This window comes from Dermacentor andersoni, chromosome 10, assembly GCF_023375885.2.
Source record: "Dermacentor andersoni chromosome 10, qqDerAnde1_hic_scaffold, whole genome shotgun sequence".
Lineage (NCBI taxonomy): Eukaryota > Metazoa > Arthropoda > Arachnida > Ixodida > Ixodidae > Dermacentor > Dermacentor andersoni.
The window spans coordinates 95318005-95342885 of NC_092823.1; the positions used below are offsets into that span (position 1 = coordinate 95318005).

The following is a 24881-nucleotide window of genomic DNA, read 5'->3' on the forward strand; positions in this document are numbered from 1 at the left end:
AATCTACGATGCCGTTATTGGCAGTAACGTGTTTCTTTGTCTGCTTCGTGGTCTCGATACCATGTCATCAATATGCGCAAAATGGCACATGCCCCTTATTTTCTCAAAAATGCAAATCAACACTTTTACCCAAAAGCACAGTGTCCTTCAGTCTGCTTATCTTCTTGATTCTGCCAACATCAAAAATACTTCATTGTAAAAGCATCTTGTTCTTCATATGACGTTATTGCTATTTTTAGTAACTTAAGTTGAAAGCAATTCGTCTCATAGCTGCGCACTTGCACGTGCATCTGAAAAGAAGCTTGAAAACGCATCCACAAAAGTAAGAATGTTAGCACGTGTAACATGCGTTCATTCTAAACTCGAATTTTCTTCCGTATTCTGTCACTCGCCTTAAGAGTACCTGGCTTCTAGAATGGAATATGTCCAAAACACTGCCACCCACATCATCACCTCTCTTTATTTACTTACTTTAGTTTCCTAATTCATGGCACACTAGTATCTTTTTTTAGATTTTCATAGGTCAGCTTTAGGTTGAGTATAAATATATGTCGTGCGTCTGCGCGTGTGTAGTTCGCTTACTAATAGCCATTTGTAACGACCACAGGAACTCCTAGCAGAGTTTATGTTTCGCAAACTTTCGAATTAGCGGATATAGTTTTATTGCGACATCGCTAGTCTTTTGATGTTAGTACCAGTTGTGCCACATGTAAGTGTAGAATACAGCATATTTGATGTCTCATGTTTCGCAATGCAACTATTATGCGTGAGAGGAATCCCCGTCACCGTTAAAGATTGCGGTCTCTTCGCAAGGCCCAACACTAGATGCAACTACGTCACTTGAGTTTTGCATTTAGCGTGAAAACGGAAAAAATTCGAGGCTGTACTTTAAGCAGTTCTGGACATGACGAAGCCTGAGGATTCAGAGTCTTAAAAACGCGGTGTAAAGAACTGCTATGGAAACGAAGGTACGTGTGGAATTGGATGTCATACGTGTGTACCACAGGAAACCTGCGATAGCTAATGTAGGGGCAGACGTTAGAACACCTATTTTGCTGCGCCGAGCCTCTTACATAAAGGCGCTTGCTTTATAGGAGCACTTCTATTATTTGTTTATATTCCTACAATAAAATTCTTATCAAGAATCCCGTCGAAGAATGTGAACGTGTACTATTTTTGCTGCGCACACCATCTCAAGGGCCTGCATTTATAGTTCCAGCAAACTATATTACAAGCGCACTTTTCTTAATTTTTTTCTGTTCAAACGACTGTCTAACAAAGACACATGAGAGAATAGCCTCCTTCAAGCAAGGCCTATTTACAATACATTTTCTTCAAGAAAACTTCATTGTTCGCTTGCTTGTTCCCAAGGCGAATGAAAGCGGGGGCTTGGGTGGGCGAGGGGGAAACGTTTACAGAAGAACCGCAGGCGTCCATATATTCTTTAACTATATTGCCGGCTATTACACCGATTACTTATCCCCGTCCTCTTTTCTTTAATGACATTTTGCGTTAAACATCCTCAATACTTCTTGCAGTCATCGCACATAGCACTGCTATTATGCATTCACAGTGAACCGATGCTCCCAACCGTGGTCGAAGAATTCAGCGAATAAACAGGTATGAGATGCGATTCCCTGCATATAAACTATATCACATGTCGAGTAACCCAAGAACAGCTAAATTAGAACAATGAATGCCAGAAACATTTGTAGTACGGGAACGGGCTCTGAGAGATAATACCTTATCTTGGCACAAATGAAGGTATCCGATACTACTCACCCGCCTTTTTCCGCTTTAAGCACAGGAGTTTTTTGCCGTCTGATGCTGGCATTGGCAACCCGCTTCAATTGATTATTAGATAATACACGACAAAAAATGTAAGAAAGAAATATAGATGAGCTTTTTAGTTATTATTCAGATAGAACGAAAATAAATGTATTGACTTTAGTCTGGAAGTGTTCAGCTAAGTATTGACTAAGTGTGTGGATGTCACAGGCACACAAGCGCGTTTCACGGAAGCATGAATGAGGCACTCACAGGGAGAAAACAGATCGGTGCACTGAATATGCATCATTTTCGCCACTGTATTAAAGAAGTGTTGACGTGAACTCATTGCTTTCCGATGCACTCATTTTAGCGGCCATGGCTCTAACGCCTCGGCAAGTGTAACAAGTCAATGTGGGGGAAGTCAGAGGCGCTCTGGTCCGAGTCACTCTTTACGCATGATGTGCTTCAGGCAGTCGACAAATACAAGGTTTATCTATCTTCTGTGTGGTCGCACAGATATGGCGTAGATGAGGTCCACCTCATTCGAAACTGGAAGTGCTCGGTACAAATAGTTCTAAGTTGCTGAGGATGTAAGAGGGTATAGAAATGCGGTGGAAGCTGATATTGCTACTAATTCTCAAGACGCAGGGCCTCTGCGGTTATTACACTGGGGTCTCTAAAACTGTCCTTCAGACAGGGTTATATCCTTAGGCCTTATAAGTAGCACCACCTGTGGGACTGCGGGACACTGGTATGAGACGGGGTACTGACGCGTCATGAGCCGCATTTGCTGGGGCTTTTGCAATATGTCCCCTGTGTTGATTCTGCATTGACTCCACTGGAACGCCACACGTTAGTTTCACTCGCGCGCATAGCGGGAAAATTAAGAATCGTTATATCGTGTTGCAGACACTTCGTCGTTTCTGGGTACTTTCTGCGAACATTGTTTAACCATTTTTTTATGAACATGCGTACCAAAGAACATGAGCTAGTGGTTATTCGCACTGGAGAACAAGACACAAAAGAGGTCATTCAACTTCCTCGCACAAATCATGATCGACCCATGATAAAACGTACGCTTCCTTTTCTTGTATTCATAGAATGCGATTTTGATGTTCAGATCTACCAGGATCATGCTCCATTATCAGCGTGATTTAACTATAGCACACATGTACATTGCGAAATCAGGAGCATTTATGTGCACCAGATCAATACTGGTCCTGCAGAAACATATGTGATTCCGCTAGTCTTTCATGCCTTACTACAACCTGCATGCGCCACATGGATACCAATATTTGCGTGTTCTTTTTATTGCTATACAATTTTCAATCGTTCATTTCACTTCGTCCAGTCAAACTATTATTTTTTTGCTGCATACTGGAAAACCCTCTGCACTTTTCCACCTGCAGGCAACCATAGCAACCGAGGAGAACTGCATGGGCGCCGACTTCCAGATGCAGCGACGTACAATTCACCGAATGTTAAATGAGCTGCTTATCTTCAAAGCACTATTGCTGATTTCTGTCCTGGGAGCCTTGCTTTACATCATCGCATCATTCGGAAACCGAAGTGCCCCACCAAATACAACGTCCGCGCCACCCACCACTGCAACTACCGAGTCTGGGGCTGACCAAGGCAGTATCACGGGCAGTGAAACAGTTTATGCGTACGCTTTTTTGTAGTTTGAGCATAGTTTGACGAAAAAAAATTGTCACCAGACGTTTGTGTGCCTTTTCAATTTATCTGTATTTATTTCTTCCTGTATATGCAGCCCGGCGCCCTATATCAGAGTCTATGGCGTTACGTTACAGAGCATGAAGTGATGGGTTCGTTCACTGCCGCGTTTGCCACATACTAATGGGGAGCAGAATGCAGATACGTTCATGCACCATGCATATGGTGCTCGTTAAAAGCAAAGCTAAGTTGGTTCAATAATAATGCTTAGTTTCCCGCTGCTGCATCACTCATGCTCAGCTCACCGTTTTTGGCAGATATAGATGCAGAAAATTGTCTATATAAAATCTTCATGCTTAATTACAGGCTTGTTGGAATGCATCTGAAGATATGTTTGCCTTTCTTTTTTTGAAAATTTGAGATTGTGCGTACGTTTTAACCCTGTAATGCTTAATGTGTGATATCTGCAACGCTAAGCTCGATGCCTCGGATTTAACGCTGGAAACATGACGATAGGCTCACAGTGGCGTTTTTCTTTTTTTTAATTGGAATGGAGTTTCTGTCGTGAATACTGTGACAAACTACTTGCTTATTTATAGTTAACACACTATTCCAGGTATGGCTCAAATAAAAATGGCTAGCTATGTTTTCACAAATGCGTTCTGCATGTCAAAAAATAAATCTGAACAAGTTTCTCAAATTTTCAAACAGGTAAAGATGTGTTTGGGTATTACATAGTTAAATATTAGACAGCAAAGCACACATTATTACGAAAGAGTTCATCTACACTCTTACGTTAACTAAATAGAAACTGGTTTCGAATTACCTTTCATGTAGCACTAGCCCAAAAACATTCTTTCGTCTGAGTACCATCAAATTGTGTAGGGCAATTCTTTTTTTTTTTTCCGCCCTCTCTTTGGAGCAGCGGTGGATAATTGAATTCTGTAGCACAACTTGTTTTTCTTGCTTCTCTTTTGTGGAGTGGTGGAGGTTGGAGGGGGCGATGCAATTTTTCGTTATTAACTGTGTTATAATTTTATAATTGTCGCATATACTATAGAGAATATCTTGTTTATAATTTCATGCTTTTCTTAAGCCTCCCTGGACCGTGTACGCTACTGATGCAGTGTCAAACAAACGTGCCTTCACCGAATAAAACTCAGTTGGAAGACCGAACATCCCAGTTTGCTGCCCAGTTCTTTCTTTTTGCTTTTCACTCTAAGCGAAAGAATTGGTCATTGCTATAAGAATTTACGCAACTTGCTGCACACAACTTACTCAACTATACAGCGTAGACATCTTAACCAACTCACAAAATTTGTCCTATTCTAGCATCCGGTAATGTAAGAGAGGGATTTCACAACGCTTTGGCGTGAAGTGACAGGTGTCACGTTTACGTATAGTTGCACTAACGCACATTTTCTTTGACCAGCACACGCTCTTCTTCGCACTTGCCTGCTTTGTTGTCGTACCACGGAGAGTCAGCTGTTCAGTCAGTGTGCAAGTTGAGTATTTCGAATCTGTATTGAATATGTACGCATGTCCGGGTCGTGCATCAATGAGTACTATAAGCATGCACAGGAATTAAATCATTAACGCGGACATAGCTTCGCATCTTGAAGCAAATTAATCAATTTGTTTAGTCTAAGACCATATTCTCTTTCATCAAAATACCTTACTCCTCCCCATGCTTGCTAGTGCCGTCCGTATCATCAAAGCCATTGTTTAGTCCGTCATCTTCGCGAATGCTGAGAAAAAAAAAGTTAAAAGTAATATTGAAGCAAACAAAAGAAAATTAAAATAAAGGTACAATTATGGGAACTTAAGGTGTTTCTAGAGGTTTCTTTTGCCACCACGTTAAATTTCTGGACCGACATCTAGGCGCTCGTCTTTCGCGGCTGCGCGCTGCGAATTCTGTTAACTAGAAAGGAAAATAGTCTCAAACGCAAACGAATCATAAGAAAGGAGTGAGGATGAACGCTCAGCACAACAAAGAGCTTTTAATGACGCGATCGCACTAACATACTGGCTTAATACTGTCACCAGCTGTCACCCTCGACTTCACCCAAATTTTCTTACTCTTCAGCGTTTCCAAGCTGTCAGTCCGTGTACTATTCTCCAGTACTACAAAATAGAAGTTCCTATAATGGGATAGTTGTCACGCTGCAAGACCAGACTGCAACAAAACATAACCTTCTTACATGCGATGGCTACAGCAGCGGCTCACATAAGGTAGAGTGCGGTCGTTTCTACTGCCAAGCAGGAGCTAGTGGTCAATAGTACGTTTGACTGGTCCGTTTCGAGTGCTCCAGAGTGCCCTGGCGGTCTGCTTTACATTCGGCTGATCGAAATTGACCAGTCGGAACACATTCGGCTGCTTTTGTTTGAGCACCGCACTCTGTAAGAGCGCTGGAACCCGCTCTCACTTTCGACCTAAACGCGCGACCAAGACCTGGCGCAGTTCCGGTCACGTGGATCCTGCAGCTTCCGTTGTTGGCGTGTCGTCTGCCACCACGGTCCCTCGACGCATGCGCGCCTTGTTAGTTTATAACAGAAGAAGCGCTGACGTGTTTCCTGTTCCGGCATCTGATTGCTTTGGTGAGCTGCATGCATTTTATTCGGTCGCGCTTTCTCGGGCTCAGGTCAAGAGCGGGCTTCGCATCCTTGAAATCCGAGTCAGAGTGCGGTAGGTACCAACCGATTGTATGTTTGTGTTGCCCAGACTCTATCATCAAAAGTAACGGAACTATGATCTTAATACTGTTCATGTTGAAGCGAAACGTATGGGCTGCAGTTGCGACGAATTATCATATATACTGATGAATTGCTGTAATAGTTATAAGCTGGAATAAATGCGCCATTGGGCGAGCTCACTCCGAACCGCGAAAGCAGCGGGGCCCTTCATGCAATAGTTTATTGCCAGCTGTGATTCAGCAATTACCAAATAAACCAAGAAAGAAAGCTTTGTTACACCTACTGGGCTACAATCGTTGTACTTTATTCTTTTCTGCACAATAACTTACTGACGTAAGCAACATCCACCACGCTAAACAATACGACCATATGCGCGTCCTTTTTCTTCTAATTCTATCATTTCGCAGAAAGAATAAATAAGTATCGTGAGGCACCCAAAGTTTTTTTTTTCGCGCTATTTGGCCATTTTGCGTTCGCCCGCAACATTGTGTAGACGTTCTGAAATTTAAACTAAGCATTGATACAAGTGACGGTATAGGAATGGCGGAAAACAGTTCTTCGCTCTACCTTCTGAAGACGGTTCTCTCGTGGTTAATGACACTATATTACGCGTTATCGCTACACTCTTCTAAGGCAAGTCTCACTGCGTTAGCGGAGCATTTCAAATCAATCGGAAGTGTTCAATGGGCCGTAGGTTCTCAGTCGTGTTTTTTTAACTGCATTCAATCATACATGCCAATTGTTTTGTGTGTTTTACTTTCTTGAAGGAGTAACAGAGGCACGCATCGGCTTTCAGTTTCCAAACGGGGAGCTCTCGATAAATTCAGATGGTGAGTCTATTGCCATGAAATACACTTCAGAATTGTCATTTTCGGGAAGAAATCAGTGAGCACATTCATTTGTTTCTACGACCGTTATAGCTTCTTAATCTGTTAGGCTTTACACAATAATGTAACTGCGGATTTGTTTCATTGAGGCGGCAAGAAGACTCACTGCCAAAAAATTGTAACCTAATGTCCTCATCACAATAATATGGCCAAGGTAATGATATGGCATACAATAGTGGAAGCATGATTGAAGACGTGTCAGGATAAACGATACGTGCCTGCAGAAACAGCGAAGCAGGAACATTATTTAATATCTCGTAAATAAAAGCGCAATATTCGGGCTGTTATCAGGAACGTCAAGCTATAGATCTCCTTCTTTATTAATAACGAGACCTTCATTACAAATGGTGTTACTCACGTTGAAGTAAACGAATGTATTCATCTGATATTGTCAATTGTGCAAAAAAAAAAGTTAGCACCTCTGTTTAGACGTCACGATGCGACGTCGACAAGCGATTCTGCTTCTATTTGCAACATTCTTCTAGTTTTGAGTACATGTAAGCGTTCCTTTAGAGTACTAAGGATTCATGTGCGCGGTCTCTACATCTTGATATGTTCATTAGCTTACTTGATTATAATTGTATTCAGAGAATAAGTACAATTGTCATTCTTCAACACAGAGTGCGGAATAGCCGGCCCTACGGCAAGAATCGTCAATGGTCTTCTAGCTGCTCGAAGTCAGCTCCCTTGGATGGTAAGTTGCCTTTCACGAAGTTCATTTCCCTGATATGTCGACTAGTTGTCGGGAAGCTTCGCGTTTATAACGTTTTCCGGGGAGCCCTGCTGTGCACATCCGACGTCCTGTGAGCGTTTTGATGCGAACGCGTCAAATGGCCCATTGAGCGAGAAAGCCGGCGGCGTCTGTGGCAGCAAAACGTTGCCTAAATTCCCATTGGCTTTGACGCCACGTCACGAGTTTCCTAGCTCCAGCAGCACGTACAGCGACAGAGCCTGAAGCCTCTACATCGTCGGTGGTCGCAACCTCGGCAGTAGCGAAACGTGGCCGTCCACACCAGTACATCGCACAGGAAGTAAGAGACCGGAAGAACGCAGCAAAATGAGCGAATGGGCAGGCAGCGAAATCCACCATCATCATCAGCTCTCCCTATGCACGGTGAGCGGAAAGAGCATTACTGGAAACTTTACTCGCAGCGCAAAATTCGACGGATCGCTCAGCGGCGTTCAAGTGGACATTAGCGCTTTCACATTCGCAATTCACAAGAAGGGCTCAAGTGCCCTCGGATTTTTCACCACGCTATAACTAAAAGTGAGTTGCCTCGCTGGATAAGTTGCCAGATTAAACGATTATGCGCGCCTTTGAATAGTTGCACAAAGGTGTCAACAAGGCTGTGCAAAAAGGGATTTTCAGGGGAGATGAGGCTGCACAACCTGACAACTTCCGCTAGGCATCGTAGCTGCGAAATGCAAAAACTAAGACGCCTTGTTTTAAATTATGTTCACCAAGGTGGTGCTCGTGACACTCGAATGCCAGTATGCGTTTTTGAACTAAACGTAACAGCGCAAACAACTAAGACGAGCCACAAAAAGAAAGACAGGACACACACTGGCGACAGGACACACACAGCGCCAGTGTGTGTCCTGTCTTTCTTTTTGTGGCTTGTCTTAGTTGTTTGCGCTGTTACGTTTAATTCAAAAGTATGTACCAACTAGGCCCAAAAGAAGTGTTACTGAAATGCCAGTATGTGTGCTCTCTCTCTCTCTCGTGATGCTTGTTCTGCATGTTGGACAGGAGCGCACGCACGGATTGGGAAAGAGCAATTTTTGAGCAACTGTCTGACGCACAATACCTTTCTCATTATGGAAACACCAAGAAAAGTGAGGATCTGTTGTGGTTGTCATTTAGGGTGTAAAACAAAACGTGGCCATAGGACACAATTAGAAAAGCCATGTATGCTTCGTACGTCAGCGGCAATATCTTTCCCAACGTCGTTTCTGGTGTACTCCAATTCATACCAAAAAAAAGAAGTGAGTAGGGTTTATTTCTTTCCGCTTGCAATTCACAGCAGCTGAAGCCACCCTCAGGATTGTGCGAAACAAAAACGAGCCCTGTTTATTTCTCTCGGGTGCGAAACACCCTAATTGCAATACTGCGGCGGTATTGAGCGGCATTCATTTTTCGCAGTTTTTTTTTTTTTTTTTTGCACTAGCCTGTCGCAAAAACATGGGCGAGATGTTTTGTGCAACCGATTTCAATGGCTTTGTACGCAATAGTCACACGTCTGACCACCACCAAGCATTTGAAGAAGGAAACTGCAACACAGACACTTCTGTTACGCGATTATAAGGCCGATAGGGGCTCAGAAAAAAGGAAACGTTGAACAGCTCGTATTGCTGATCTAGCTAGTCCAACAACGCTTAGCATCACTTAGTTGGCGAAGAGCGCACCTAAAAAAATCATTTATGGCCTTTGTTTTTGCGACATTCACGTACAAATATTAGTTCGAAGACTTGCAAAGGCCCATGATAATAGAATAAACCTATTGCATAATGATAAACAGTGCGCAATTGCCAACGTTGCAAGCTGCTACAGCTGTCGCTCTGATTCTTGGCCGCGTCACAGGCTCCAAGTGTAAGGGCAGAATTCCTAGAAAAGAGGCATGAGATTTGCCCTTTTCAATGCTGCCGAAACTTGCTGTCGACATCACCTTGTTTCGTAAGGCTTATATTGTGCACCTAACCATGCCAGTTAACCATGCTGAATGCTGGCACCTTAAAGGTGCCAGCATTCAGTGAACGTGCCACGTGTAGTAAGCTTACAAAATTTCATCGCTCATTACGTAAGGGCCATAGGACACAGAATAAAAGAAGGCATGCGAGCGAAAAAAATGTGCAGTTTGACTTTGCAGACAGCCCGGCACTTTTCTCATCTGCCAATTTCCTTGAAATATGCAGTTTCACGGGCAGTTTCACCCCGTTTAACGCATTTGCGAGGTTGTTTTGGCGCTGAACGATCCAAAATTTCAGCCTCGACTTAGCCGCCAATGCGAGAAAAATGCGCCAGCATTGCGTCGCCCCTCTTTTAGGTTTCGAATACACGATTAAAAAAATAGGTTCACCACGTTGCGAAGTGCAGTTCAGGGGCTCACTTGACACACGTCCTGCCTCTTCAAGGAGCCATGTGCAACTGATAGTGGTCCTGAGCAGACCACCGTCACATGTGCTCACGCATATAATGAGCGTTCCTGCTGATCTGAAACGTGCATGCGTTATGGCACGAGTGCAACGGGCCGTAAACGTAAAGCTAACATTACCCCATATTTCGCTGGGCACTGACCGACGCCGATGCTTTCACGTATGGCTCATCCTGAGAGCACAATAAATTTTCTTTTCCGATCTTGGAAAAGAAAATTTATTGAAACTGCCATCTTCCTCTTTACAAGGATTTGACGAAGCAAAGCGCCCCCTAACTTGGTCGCCTAAGCGTGTTCGACGCGAGCGTCCCTAAAGAATAGCTATTGCAATGAAGCGCATCGCTCACTGATAATTGCGATTAGCGAGCGTCTTATAGTGAACCTGCTATTTTTCTATGAGCGTAACTGGAACCAATTCACTTGAAGCAAGTTGGAGTTCCACCGTTGCGACAGCGCTAAGTAACGTTTCATGGGTTTGCTGCATCTTTCGGAATCTACATATGTGGCTTCCAAGGGGCAGTTTATCGAATATTGCGTCATGTTTACAACCTACATAGTCAATTCTTTTCGATGTTCCAACGATGTTATACGTAACACAATCACGTGTTGTAGTATACATTCACAAAACAATGTAGCGGATTTTTGAAATGTTGTTTTTGTTTTCTAATACATTTGAACCGGAACTCAGAGTAACTGTAGTGTTGGCATATTTATTAAATGCAGCGTTCTTTGCACTTGCAAGACATTTGAGAACCATCATTGCTGCTACAGGTTACAATTGAGCTATTGTTGATATATTTATTAAATTTATTCGAGAAACATGGAATGTTTGTGTACTAAGAGAGAATACCTTGATTCAAATGTGCTTTTAAGTGGTATTTGCTTGTGCATTAAAACGTTCGCAATGCCTCCTTTGTCGGAAAGGTCTCGCTCACTGTACCTTGCAAAACACATTCGCAGATGCCATCATTCTCAGAGCCATTATGACCATCTGCGACTCGATCCGTTTCTACTGATCCTGCAACGCGCCGTAGATGTTGTAAACGTGACAAAGGGATTTTACTTGGCCTAATACCTAGGTAATGTTTTCATGTAACAACACAGCTCCAGAATGCTTGGGCAGAATCCAAACGACCGAGTCATTTGAATTGACGCGCTACCATGTTCGCCCTGTAATTTCTGCTCCTCACTGTTTCTGTCGAAATTTATTTGACTAGTCGACACTGTTTTCGTCGAGTGAATTAGGTCTGGTGAAAATTTAACCGTTAACTACAACATCGCGATGTCTTGGTGATGGCGTCCGCCGTGAAATAGAATGTTCGTTTGCTTGAAGATACGGTTGTGTTCTTGAGTAACAGTACGCGTTTAAACAGGAGTACACGCTCTTCTTCATGCAGGAACTGTGATCATTAGAAAAATGATTACAATCATTTTTGTCATAACACGCACTGTCATCACAAGAAAATAAATATAGAAGAGAGTTTTCGATTTTGTATCGCGCCTACACGCCTGCTGTAAAATCTACACAGGCGGGGAGTGACGTCGAAGCCCGCTTACCAGCCTTTGACAAAAACGTTAACTGAATCGGTTCTATAAGAAACTGTCTTGGTGTAACGAACCTTCCAAAAGCCTTGCTGGCGAAAGACAACACGCTGTTCGCGAAGAAATAACAGACATTCCAGTTAAATTATCAAATAGCCCACGAAAGCCTTTCAATTGATAATATTTCTCACAAACTTTCTGCTTTACATTCTGACTCACCGATTTCCAGAAGGTCCCCATTGCGCCTTTACACTTTTAAAAAGCAGTGGCCATATTCACCAAATAAATTATAACCGGACACTGGTCACAAAACGGCCAAATACACATTGGAGTGTGGCACCTGCAAGCCCTCTGTGGTCGCCCTTCATCAACCCAGCATTGTAAGACGCCTGGCAGCTGCCAGGGCATTCTTCCTTCAGCACAGCAGTAGTTGCGTACTGCGCTATGCTGACACGTCGCACCCGCATATAGCTGGAAGATCATCCCAGGACTGCAAGCACGGCGTTGAACCTTAAGACTGCTGACGATGCTGCGACTATTCCGAGAAGCTTCCCATTTTATTTGTTTATTTGTTTATTTATTTATTTATTTATTTATTTATTTATTTATTTATTTATTTATTTATTATACCATCAAGTGCATACGTAATGGGGAGAGCAGGAGTTAAAGATCTACGTGTTATAAATATGTAGGCATTGAACATAACAATGACATGGAAATAATGGATGCTGTCTAATTCAAAAAAGTTATATTGAAGCATTTTCATTAGATGTGAGAATAGTACACTTAAATACCATTGCGATCCTGATACTTTCAATAAGTTCAACAAGCTAGCTCACTAAAAAGCATGGCTAATGCATTATTCAGTGTATGAGGTTCATGTTATTCCTTATGACATCGGAAGGGAGTTTCAATGTTTAGATGCTATAAAAAATGAGTGGCCCTTTCTTCTAGGTGCGCAGGCCTTCTGAGCTTGATCACTTTAGAAGATAGGACACGGAGGAGAAATCTACTAGAACACAAAGTGGAGTTGCCGTAGTGTGTCTTGTGAGATATACGTAAATCAGAGAGTGCTCTGTTATAGGAACGCCACGTAATGGAACGGCTCTGTGGCACTTTCAAGGAATTTGCGCTATACTTACGATATTCATTAGATTGAACTAAACGGACTGCTCAGTGTATCTTCTTGCTTCTGATCCTAGAGTCTTCATGCAGGATAACTTTTTCGCGCCCAATTCTGCATGCTGAAAACTGTAGTTCACTTGAAAGATAAACTGCCATCTTCCTTTACTTATTCCTGCAGGTATTCTTGGCAGTAAAGATCAACGGAGAATACACAACTTGTTCTGGGACTATCCTAACTCAAAGGAATATTCTAACGGCCGCGCACTGTATAATACAGTGAGTTCAGCTCTCCGCTTTCTTTATCGGCAATACGAAATATGTCTCAATTCTGGCAATCCGAAGTAATTGGGTGCAAGAACACGTTCTCTTAATCCGGCGCCCATTGAACATGGTAATCGGCTCAAAACAAATGACTTGGAATTGAGCAAATCGGGCATGATTGGTTGAGATTATGATCTGAAATAAAATGTTTCGCTATGGTGAAGTGTAAGACAAGAGTTCGCGACACCAGTGCTGCCACAACAAAGCTTTTGTTCAGATCCACAGAGAATACACTTACAGAAACAAACAAACGGCAACGAAAACAAGAAAAAACAAAAAACTTGTACACAACGCAGAGAAAAGGCAACACCTCTCTCCTGACAGTCTGTGACATGCGATTTTATTCGCATATTTTAAAGACCTTTTCGAGACGTTTGCTGTACCCTTTTATTTTCTGTAGTTTTCGTCTGCGTTCGTAATGTCTTTTTTTTTTATTTTTTCGCTTCTCCAGGTGCATGTGATTTGGGTAGATCCGAATAACATTTCAGATTTAGTACGTTTCACGTCGTGCACTCTCGTCTTTGTCATCGACCATAGCGCTTAATTTTATTAACAAAAATGTCTGGTTCTCTTAGACTTTTTCAACCAAACGGAACGAATAAGTACGGTTTTGCTCATCGTTCAAAAAGGCTGACCAAAAGGCGCTCAAAGCCAAACTAAATAATTTGCTCCAATACTGACTGTCACTTTTTTCTCAGCGAGACTGGCCTACTTTCTGCAACTGATTTCTCTTTGCGAACTCTTCGCTGCACTAGGCTATAACACCTGAACGCCGCTTGCAATGCATGGCACATTCCAGCTTAATACTCGGGAAGGCAGAAATGAATGAACATAACAAGTTTTTAACGTTAACTTTTGCAGAAAGGGAGAAAACAAACCCTTTATAAAATTCTAGGGCTGTGATTCAGTGCCGTCCGTCTTGCTTCTACCATCTGGAAGCAGATGGAGAGCAGGGGGCGAGCCAAGGTGGAGTTGGGGGGGGGGGGGGGAGGCCAGGGGCGGGATATAGGGATGGGGTATGCAGAGGAGGCCGGTTACATTGGAATCATTCGTTAAACATACTTTTGACAGTCGGCTAAATTGTCGAACTGGCTGCGCAGTACTGTTGGCGAGGTCTAGCCGTGAGTCACCATTACTGCCAGGGCAAAACAAGGGTTTGGGACTCGCACACTTGCAGTGTACGTGATAAGTATCTATTACAATGTTCAACGAAGCCTCAAATTGAATAAATTTAGAAGTACGTCGCGCCAGAAAGTGGTTATGTTCGGCGCAATTCAGAATTATTTCGGCAATATAGCACAATTCCTATATTCAATCTGACCCTGTTCTTTCTTTCGATTGTACAAATTTGGTAGGCACGATTTATGCTAGCATATTAGGCACAGGTAGGCCAACTGAAGTCGTAAGAGGCTTCTGCGAGTGAAAAATATTTCAATTTTAGATACCCTCTTCAGTAAATTCTAACATTGTATGGAGAAATTCTCAAGCTAATTCTTTTACGTCTTACCAGTCATACTTGGAAGCCTCTAGATCAAAAAATATTATCAGGTACAATGTGAAAGAAAAATGGATTGTTATAAAAACTTCAGTCGTTGTACACGTTCAAACCGCTGACCGAGATTTTGCCTTGGTTGCTTCTAATTGTCATGTGCCTTCTTCAACACATTGCATTGAATGCTCATTGATGATATTCTAGAAGCATTACTGCAAGCGACCACCCGAGGAACTTAGTGCTTGTTGCTCCTTTTTCGCATTCAGAAATGACACGTATCCGACAAGAATTGTGGCCTTCTACAACAGTACACAAAAACTGGACGGTGCATTTTGGAGAGTAGACCGTATGAAAGTGCACCCAGATTTTAATGAAACAACGTTTGTCAACGACATCGCTATTCTACGGGTGAGAACATCGTTTTCGATACCTGATGCTCCAGTGTAACGGGCGTTCATTAAGGAAGTGTAACTAACATTCACCATGGGAATAACGCTCACAGTTAATGCAAAACAGCGAAACCTTTCACTGCATATTCGCATAGAATAAGGGCTGCAATGAAAGTATAAGTTTTCAACAATGTAAGGATGCATTACATAGCTTCCCGATGACAATTTTTAGAAAATTCTTAAGCTTACAAATACGATAAATGCTATTATGCCATATATCTCTTGAATTAGCCTCCAAGGCTACTAAAAGAAGGGGAGAGTTTCACCTGTATTGTGGCTGCTGGTGTTGCTTGATGCCAATGCTGAAGGTTTCTTGTATTTAACACATACATCTCTAAGTAATATTGCGGAATACATGTATAGTCGAATCCCTGAAGAGGATTTTGCGACCTTATTAGCGAATAAAATAGTCAAGGAAGTGTGGATAAACACGTGGCTGGGGTTTGCTTTGCTTTTGTTTTGTTATTTACAATATTTCGTTGCTTCTAATTGGTACACCACCTGATTCATTTGTATGATTGTGCACCTCTTATCGCACAAAAGGCATTGGCTGGTAGGCGTTTGCTGTGTGCTAAATGAAAGTAACTACGAAGCAAACATTGTAGCTGCCCCCTTGCGCACCAAGATCACATCTTCTGGGGATGCCAAAAGAACCCTCCCCCGAGAGAACTCTTTAGGCGAGCTGCCACACATGACGAGTGGGAGACGAAGACGAAAACTTAAACCCGCAAGACCAGATACGGTTGGCGGAATGGGCTGATAGCATCGCGGCAAAGCAGACGCCACGCTAGCCCACACCGCTGGGAAAGAAAACTCCACTCAAACTTCACAATAAACGTTTCTCTCTCTCTCTCTCTCTCTCTCTCTCTCTCTCTCTCTCTCTCTCTCTCTCTCTCTCTCTCTCTCTACGAAGCGTTATAGAAGAATTGCTTGGTTGGTTCTACAGCATGGTCAGGCAACTAGGGTTCGGAAGTACTGTTATTAGCAGCCTTTTTTACGTAAATTTCCTTTATAACTTATGAACGACTTAGATACAGTGTTTAGCGGGTGGTGCAACTTTTTCCAACTTCTTGTCTTTGTGTGTTCCAATGTGTGTAGGATTATATGTGCACGTCATCGAAGATATATTTGTGCCCACTCTTTCGCTGCGGTATGCACTGCCTGGGCGGTGAGTCAGCTAGTATATGTTGACTTTAGCTAACACTGTGTGCCACTGAGCTTAATATGTACACCTTCCCGTATTTTTGATATTATCTAGCGATTGTCCACAGTGCAGCGTTTCTACTATGATAGACCGCAGGGACACTGATCTGCTGTAATCGTGGTTCCATGCTCCTTCCCCCCTCTCTCTCTTTTCTTATCTTTTGCCTCCCCTCACCTGTTCTCCAGTTTAAGGTAACAAACCATATTTATCCTTCTGTTTAAACGTCCTGCCTTTCCTTTTTCTTGTCCCTCTCTCTCCCGCTCGAAACGGCAAGAAGTGGCGAAATCTGCGATAGTATGCAGAAGTCAACTGCGCTGTTCGCTAAAGCGGTGCACACATCCTACCTTTTTTTTTGCAAGATCCTCTCGTACACCAGTGGAAATATCCAAGCTACTAACCAACAAGTATTTGTTATCATCACCTACCTTTTTTATGACAATATATTGGACACTCTAAGTTATCTTGTTTTGTATCTTTTTTACCCCCATTCTCTGCCACATACGCCGGTGATAGTAAGGCACAAGACAAATGCAACACACATTGTGGGTGACAGATCTTAGTCGCATACCTCCCATATGTGCAAACAATTTTTGGAAACCCCACTATGCAGATAACACCAGCAGGGCGTGTGTCCTGAAATGAACATCAGCGGGTTATTCTAGCAAGTGAGAGTGTTTTCCGCGCTCGCACATACTATTTGCCATCTCGCTGACATGCCATGCGATAAATCCTTGCTCGCTAATATTAAAACCTTGTAGGCTGCACAGACTACAAAAGCCCATTTAAAAGCATTCACCGGCGATTACGACACTCCCTAACGCAAATTTTGAGCGCAATTGTTAGGGTGTTTTGAATTCGCGGTACATTGTGGCAAGGAAATTGGTTCTCAATGACAGGGTCCTCACGGCGGCGGCGCTGAGCCTCTGCTCGGGCAGCTCGTGTAGCAGCAGCGGCCGAGTAATAATTTCCACCGGTTGCGTCGCTCATTGTTCAGAAACAAAGCGTGAACACGGGAACGTGAGGCTTCAGCGGAGCGCATTCTTCAGCGGCGGCCGCGCAGGCGAAGTAGCGCATGCGCAGAGGGCCGGAACCCCACACCAGCCCTTTCTTTTCCTATGTGGTATCGGTGGACGCGCTCGCCGCGTGCCTGGTCGCCACTGCGAAGCACCTCTGGTGTGGCACCCCACTTTCCTCCTCACCCGTTCGCCATACCACACCCTCCTCCACTTGCCTCCACGTGCTTGCGCTGCACCCTCCTCCTCCGCTTTCCTCCTCGCTCTGTGTTCGCTCTCGCCGTCTTTCATTCCCCACTGCGCTGTGCGTTCGCTCTTTTATCCTTCTCTGTGCTCGTTCGCTCGGTTACGCCGAGGGACGCCGACGCGGACACCCAACGCAGGAACGGGCGCCTAAGAGCTGCGTCTTAAAACATTCGGCCCATAGATGAAACTCTTCGAAACGCGTTCTGTGACTTCTGTATGTTACTTACTGGCCTTGACGTCGGTGGTGGCCGTATAATTTTAGGCCGTCAGATTTCGCTTTCTCACATTAGGTATTTTGCAAGCATGTTTAGCAAATACATTGAATGGCTACCTCTATGCATACGCTTGGTTACCAAATAATTGGATTTGATTTGATTTGTCGAAGTGCGACTTCGCCAAGCGACTCATCTATAAGGTAACGGGAGACATAATGGTTGCGTCAGTTCAAGGAAGCCCACGAAGTCGGTAACAAAGAAGCCCAGAAAGGTTGCTCGAGCCAGGTTACTACGCAATTACTTGCCCCTGTGGGCCTAATTTGCGACAAGATTGAAAGAATTAATTTACAAATAAACTAATTGCATTATTTCATTATTGTAAACGGTACAGCACATACGTATATCGGAAAGTTAAAGGAAATCGGCATACTAGTCTAGTTCCGCGCCTCAACGTTTTAGAACGGTCATGTAACCGAATTAGTTGGCCGCAAAAAGCATTTTTTTTTTTAATTTTTACCTGACTGCCCGCAGCACTGCCAAGCACGGATCGTGGTGCAACCTTTGTGCGATGTAGTAAGGCCAGTAAGGCTGCGTAAACTGAAGCGAGGCTATAAGGCGCCACAAAGCGGTCAAATCGCCTCTGCTGCTGAAGTGACCATGCGTCTTATCGGTAGTTGCACAGAGCACCAAACAGAATAAGATAGCTGGAAGGCGGAAGTGCGGCGGTAGCTTCATTTTATGCCGCCCTGCTAAGCCATAATAGGGTTGCACCGTAAGTCTCGCTTCTCAATGCCCCGTGCGTAATCACGTAAATGAAATGACTAATTTGAAGCCAGTTATTTCGGTGTACATAGCTGTTTCGAAATAACCACAAAAGTAGACTTTTGTGACGATTGTCTTTAAACTGTACAATACAAACATGTGCCGTATAAGTCTGAGAATTTACTGTATATGATTGGCTTGGTTAGCGAACCTATTGCAATGGTCCTGTTCCTTTTACTTTCAATGATGTTCACTTGGGTATAGATAGTAAATCTGCAGTTACCTAGCTTGAGTAACCTTTGTTATCTTTTTCTAAAAAAAAAGTGTTCGAGGTAAAAAATAGAGCACTCTGTGCACCCGTGGCATTGCAGCTGTGCCTTGGACTTCAACGCTGCCACAACTTTAATGTATGCAGTTACGTTTCGAAGAGGTTGCACTATATTTCGTTTTTGTATTCACGTGATATACATAGAGTGATTTAGTTAGATTATTCTTAATGAGATCTCAAGGAGTCGCAGTTTCGTCTGAAAGGCGAAGCAGTGATTGGACAGCAAATTAGTGGACAGCTATAGAATAAGGATAGTAGTTTTATCCGCCGCGTAAATTTTTAAACATTGACGCACTAACTATTATAACAAGCAGGGTGTCACGCGTGCACGACTAAACATGAACACATCCGACTCGATGACCGCGGAAACTCGTCGTTAAAACGCTGATATGAATAAATGCGGTAGCACCTGTGACATTCGTGCTGTCCATCGCTTCTACACAAAGTGAGCACCGATAACACAGCACGCACAACGCTACGAGCAGCCGACGCACCAAGATTCTGCCTCCAGCGCAGACCGCTCTCAAGATACAGCCGCACGACCTCGCGTAGCCAACACATGTGTAGTTGCATCCGGAGTAGAACGTCGCCTTCCTTCTCTCCCATACCCCGCCCCTACCCCCGGCACCTCACGACGTTGGATGCCTCGCGCACGACGGAAGACGGCGCGCTTCCTCCCCTCTTTTATCTCTTGCGCGCGAGCGAAATTGAAACGTGATCGTCTACTCCCCTCGCACGCCTTCATCCGCACATACAGCGTAGGGCGCGCGGTGACGATGCTATCGCCCTTGTACTCCATACAGAACCTCACGGCGACGGCGGCGAGGTTTTGCCTCAAGTACAAGTGCGATAACACCGTCACCACGCGCCCTACGCTGTATGTGCAAGTGAAGGCGTGTGAGAGGAGTCGATGATCGCAGCTCAATTTCGCCGTCCACGCTGACGTCCACGCCGACGCCGGCGGCGGAAATGCGCTTAAAGTGTCCATATAATTGCAATGAAGTACCAACCGCCTTCTGCATCCAGGAAGGCTCGTTCGCAATTTAAGCTGGTTCTCGAAAACACCATTTGAACAATGCTGTGGTGCAGATTCTTCTAGAATTGATGTAACCGAAAACAGAGAGCAAAATTTAAAAGCACAAATCTAAATGGTGTATAATGTAGCACTTCTTTTCAATCTTTTCACTTGGAAGATCACCTAAAGGGCAATATAAACGAAAACAATTCTTGAATAGATTTTTGCCGTTCTGCGCTGTCCTATAAATACCTTCATACATTACAGGTAGAACAGCCCTTCACATTCACGATTACTACGCGCCCTATCTGTATCTCTCTGGAACCCGTGGACATTTTCCACAAGCATGTGCGTGTGGCTGGTTGGGGCCGTCTGAAGCAATGTAAGATCACTTAACGGTACTTTTTGTAATGTCATAATGACAACTAATAGCTCACACTTGCTGAGCAATTTGTTTATCATGTATACAGTGGTAACATGAACAGTAATACACGCAAAATTTTTGTAGTTATGCAGGAAGGCCTAAGTTCATTCTGTACGCATTCGATGAGGGGCTCTACTTTACTTGTACTTATACTCACAATGGGCACTTTTCTTTTACTTTCGTTTTAACGCTACCTGCTCTGGACACATGCCATTTTATGCAAGAAACATTGCATGCAACAGGGCTAACGCTTGCAACTTTCGTTAATGTATATTCTTGCCTCCAAAGATGTAAAAGAAATGTTTCGAATATGAGCATACGCCATTATGTACATCTTATAATCTCGAAAAAGAAAGGATTTACATATTAATGCCACAAAGCTCTGTCAGAATGCTCGGAAATGTAACTTTCGAAACTTCACGTATTTGAAGGACCATTGTCTCCGAAGAGAATAACAGTTTACGATAGGCAGCGACGCACTGGAAGTGGTAAGAGAATACATCTACTTAGGGCAGGTAGCGACCGTGGATCCGGATCATGAGACTGAAATAATCAGGAGAATAAGAATGGGCTGGGGTGCGTTTGGCAGGCACTCTCAGATCATGAACAGCAGTTTGCCATTATCCCTCAAGAGAAAAGTGTATAACAGCTGTGTCTTACCAGTACTCACCTACGGGCCAGAAACCTGGAGGCTTACGAAAAGGGTTATTTTTAAATAGAGGACGACGCAAGGAGCTATGGAAAGAAGAATGACGGGTGTAACGTTAAGGGATAACAAAAGAGCAGATTGGCTCAGGGAACAAACGCGAGTTAATGACATCTGAGTTGAAATCAAGAAAAAGAAATAGGCATGGGGAGGACATGTAATGAAGCGGGAAGGTAACCGATGGTTAATAAGGGTTACGGAGTGGATTCCAAGAGAAGGGAAGCGTAGCAGGGTGCGGCAGAAAGTTAGGTGGGCGGATGAGAATAATAGTTTGCAGGGACAACGTGGCCACAATTAGCACATGACCGGGGTAGTTGGAGAAGTATGGGGGAGGCTTTTGCCCTGCAGTGGGCGTAGCCAGGCTGATGATGATGATATGCTACCCGATCACTTATTTCTTTCCCTGCTGGGTATTTTTTTTTTACGGCTGTTCAGCTCCGGATGGGCTCTCCTTGCGTACTTCTCTGTCAAGCATTTCATGCTGCGTAAAGTCAAGCTCTTCGTCATTGCTATCTCCCAAATAAGTGTTCATCTACAATGCATCAACTCCTTGGTGTAAATGTGCGGATAGACAAGCCACACTGGTTTGCAATGTGTTCTCGGCAGAGACTGAGGGGCAGAGCACCAACACATTTACTCCACCGGCTGTCCGAAATGTAACTTACAAGTTTATTGCTGTTTAATTTACCTATGCAAAGATGACACATCAAACACATAATGCATAGTGGCCTTTCTTGCCCGGCTAGATTTCGGAGAGCCAGGGTACGCCGTGAAAAGACAAAATGAGTAGGCTCGAGAGTTGCGGGATTTGTGCGATGGTTGGTCCTCGAGTAATGTGGACAGTAGCAGTCAAAGGGTTAAGTAATAATAATAAGTGCTGATAATTTTGAGCAGGCACTACTCATGTATTTTGCGGTGTAATATGGAATGTTATTTTTTCCCCTCTTTTATTAATGTTATTTTTACTATCGCCTATGCAAATGCATTTTGTTCTGATGTGAACTTGTTATTTTGATATGATATTGACTATCCCAGTGCATTTTTCTGATGGTGTCAATATCGTCCTTTGCAATCCCAAGAGGCCAACTTCTTCCTTTTTTTTTCTTTTTGCTCTCTTCCTTCTTCTGTTCCATATGTCTACCACACGAGCACATATTATTGTTGTCCTGCATGAGTGTTTGCAGAAATACGCTCACCTGTTTGGTGCGTATAGACTGCAGTATGTACAAATAAATAAATAAATAAATAAATAAATAAAGTATTTACAATACTTCCGCATTGATGATTATCCTGTTATCTGACTGTAGATCTTTGCAAGTATACTTTCAGTAGGAAAACCTCTTTGCCACAATGACTTTCATATCCACCAATGTTTTTTCTTTACTTAAGAATTTTATTAAAAACCTTCACTTGCACAGTTTCACCTTTGCTTCGCAGTTGGACCTCCTCAGCGACTCCTCTACTATACAAGTTTACGTGTCCTGTCCGACGAGGTGTGCATGCGAAAATTTGGCAACAACGGCTACAACATAACGCTGCAGTTTTGCGCCTACGAAGATACAACAGACGCATGCGAGGTATGAAGCAATACGGATTCGTTTTAGGCTTTACAATACTACGATTGTAACTGCACGTTTCAACATTCTGAATTGATTTGTGCCTACAACTGTGTAATTGATATGTTTACGATTCAAGCAATCATCAAAAAGTTCACTAATTAAAATTGTATAATTAAGTAATATTTCGTTACTTAAGAAATACTGGCCGTATGTGCATACGACGACGACTACAATGCAGTCGGTACTATTCCTCTAGAGCTCATGGGTATTTTTTAAATCTTGGTCCAAGTTAGCTGGGACACCCTGTGTGTGTGTATATCAATATATATATATATATATATATATATATATATATATATATATACGAGTTTGCGTATGTGTGTGTGTGTATCAAGTGATTTCCTGAACTATACCTTGCAATGCGACGAATGTGGTTTAAATCATTGATCCGGTGGTACCTCAAGGATGTGCGACCTACTGCTAACACACATATCTCTTGCCATTAACGCTGAATCGCCACCGATTTTTTTTTCTTTCCTTTTACTCCCCAACCCCCTTCATTCGTCGCTCATCACCTCATGCGCCAATAGAGAGACACGCCTAGCTTCTCGCCTAAATAACCTTCCAAATTTTCAATAAGCTCTCCCTCTCTTGGTTGCTGCATTTAAAGGGCGATTCCGGAGGACCGGCGATCGCACGTGCGGACAACCACCGCTTCCTGCAAGTGGGCATCGTCTCCTACGGCGCGGCCTGTGCGGGCGAAGTGCCGGGCGTCTATACTCGACTCGATGCGCTGGTGCCCTGGATACTTGACAACATCCTGTACGGCACGTGGCAGATCTTGTACCCGCGTGGTGAAGACAAGTGAGCAATATCTGACCGCTTTACGCAAGCCAACAACAACGAAGGTTAAAATCTGGCACGCGAATAAACATTTTTCACGGGACCATTCCAAAGCTTTCCTTCACTCTTCAATTTCCTCCCGAATGCTTCAGCCATTGTATATCTTGCTTGTGTGCCCTTACCGGTTCGGTCAGGTGAATGCGGAGATAGGAAAAGAACTAAAGAATAGGAGTCTGCTCAGTTAAAGCTAGTGAGAGCCCTTGGGTGAAAATATCTTAACCGTAACTGGGTACCATATCAGGAAGAAGTGGCAGGTTAAAGTTTAGGTGTTTAGCCAAGTGTTTTATCTTATATTGTGGTGTCGTTAAATAAGTACATGTCAAAACGCAGGTGAATGTGTTAGTGAAAGGGTTCGATCCCAATCACTTTTCAGAAGACGGGAATCAGTTTTTCTAATATCCTCACTTATGAGAGTCAAGGCTCCTTTTCAGCTAATAATTAAAATATCAAGTCTGAACATGAATTCCCCAAATGGCGGTATACTACTACTAAGTACTACCGCTACAAATAGCGGTAGTACTTTGTTTGGAGACATACAAAACATCGCACATCACAATTAAAACGTGCGATTGGTTGAAAATAGTTTTTTTCCTGGAACGTTTAGCCTAGGAACAGCAGACGAAGAGGTCATGAATAATTTTTGTAAAAAATTAAGACTACGTTTACTTGGAAAATCTTGGAAATTTACTCAGATATTTGTCTTGAATGTTCAGACAATTATGATTCTTATAGAAGTCCCTTTGCCGCATAAAGTGTTTGCTGATGTGTTCTCCAGACCTACGCACAAAAAAAGGTCGCTGCTGAGTACTGTCCAAGAAACATGGTATAGTTTGGTCCCAATTGGTAGCTTCCAGGTGCATCAGCTTTTGAGTGCCCGGCAAGACATTCAGCGCGAACGGCTCCAACGGCTCAGTTCACGTCAACCACCAAATTCACACCGACACCTTCGGCACGTCGGCATTGATTTTTAGAATGGTGGACGTACGAAATACGCGACCAAAAAGAAAAGCAGATAAACACATCTGCTATGCTCTATCCTGCGATGATCACACACTGTGAGCCTCCAGCACCACACCCTTTCGGTCTTTCCCTGAAAGTTTGCATTGAAAGCAGCCACACCTGCTGTCCTTCGCAAACTTTGATGCGTGAATAGTCAACGCCTCTTTCGCAAATACTGTCTGTCGGCACTTTTAAAGACAAACGCACGTCATTGTTCTCTTCTGTGTTAAAGCACCCGGCCATTCCTCGTCATACAATGGCCCTCCAATCGAGAGCAATATAACAAACATCAATGTGCCTAGCCCTTTTCGCGTTATGTTCCTTTAAACCTCTGCTCGTGTTTTAGTTGCGGTTTTTTGTTTAGGTATTCGTTTTGCCTCATCGTTATTTAGTGGCACTCC

General features: G+C 43.4%; 1 protein-coding gene across 3 annotated transcripts; it reads left to right on the forward strand.

The window, feature by feature from the left end:
- The first annotated feature begins 1427 nt into the window (after positions 1 to 1427).
- LOC126543547 (venom protease-like) lies at positions 1428 to 23521 on the forward strand. 3 transcript variants are annotated; one of them, XM_055062553.2, is made up of 9 exons: positions 1428 to 1620; positions 3180 to 3436; positions 6906 to 6968; positions 7646 to 7719; positions 13023 to 13120; positions 14924 to 15065; positions 20157 to 20271; positions 22457 to 22596; positions 23249 to 23521. In XM_055062553.2, exons 2-9 carry the CDS (start codon positions 3433 to 3435, stop codon positions 23444 to 23446), a joined length of 834 nt encoding a protein of 277 aa, XP_054918528.1. In that variant the 5' UTR covers positions 1428 to 1620; positions 3180 to 3432; the 3' UTR covers positions 23447 to 23521. The 3 variants fall into 3 exon arrangements, with proteins under 3 accessions (XP_054918528.1, XP_054918527.1, XP_072141058.1); XM_055062552.1 differs by lacking the exons at positions 1428 to 1620; positions 3180 to 3436 and adding an exon at positions 6564 to 6771 and having other exon boundaries at positions 6935 to 6968; XM_072284957.1 differs by lacking the exons at positions 1428 to 1620; positions 3180 to 3436 and adding an exon at positions 6682 to 6771.
- The last annotated feature ends 1360 nt before the right edge of the window (positions 23522 to 24881 follow it).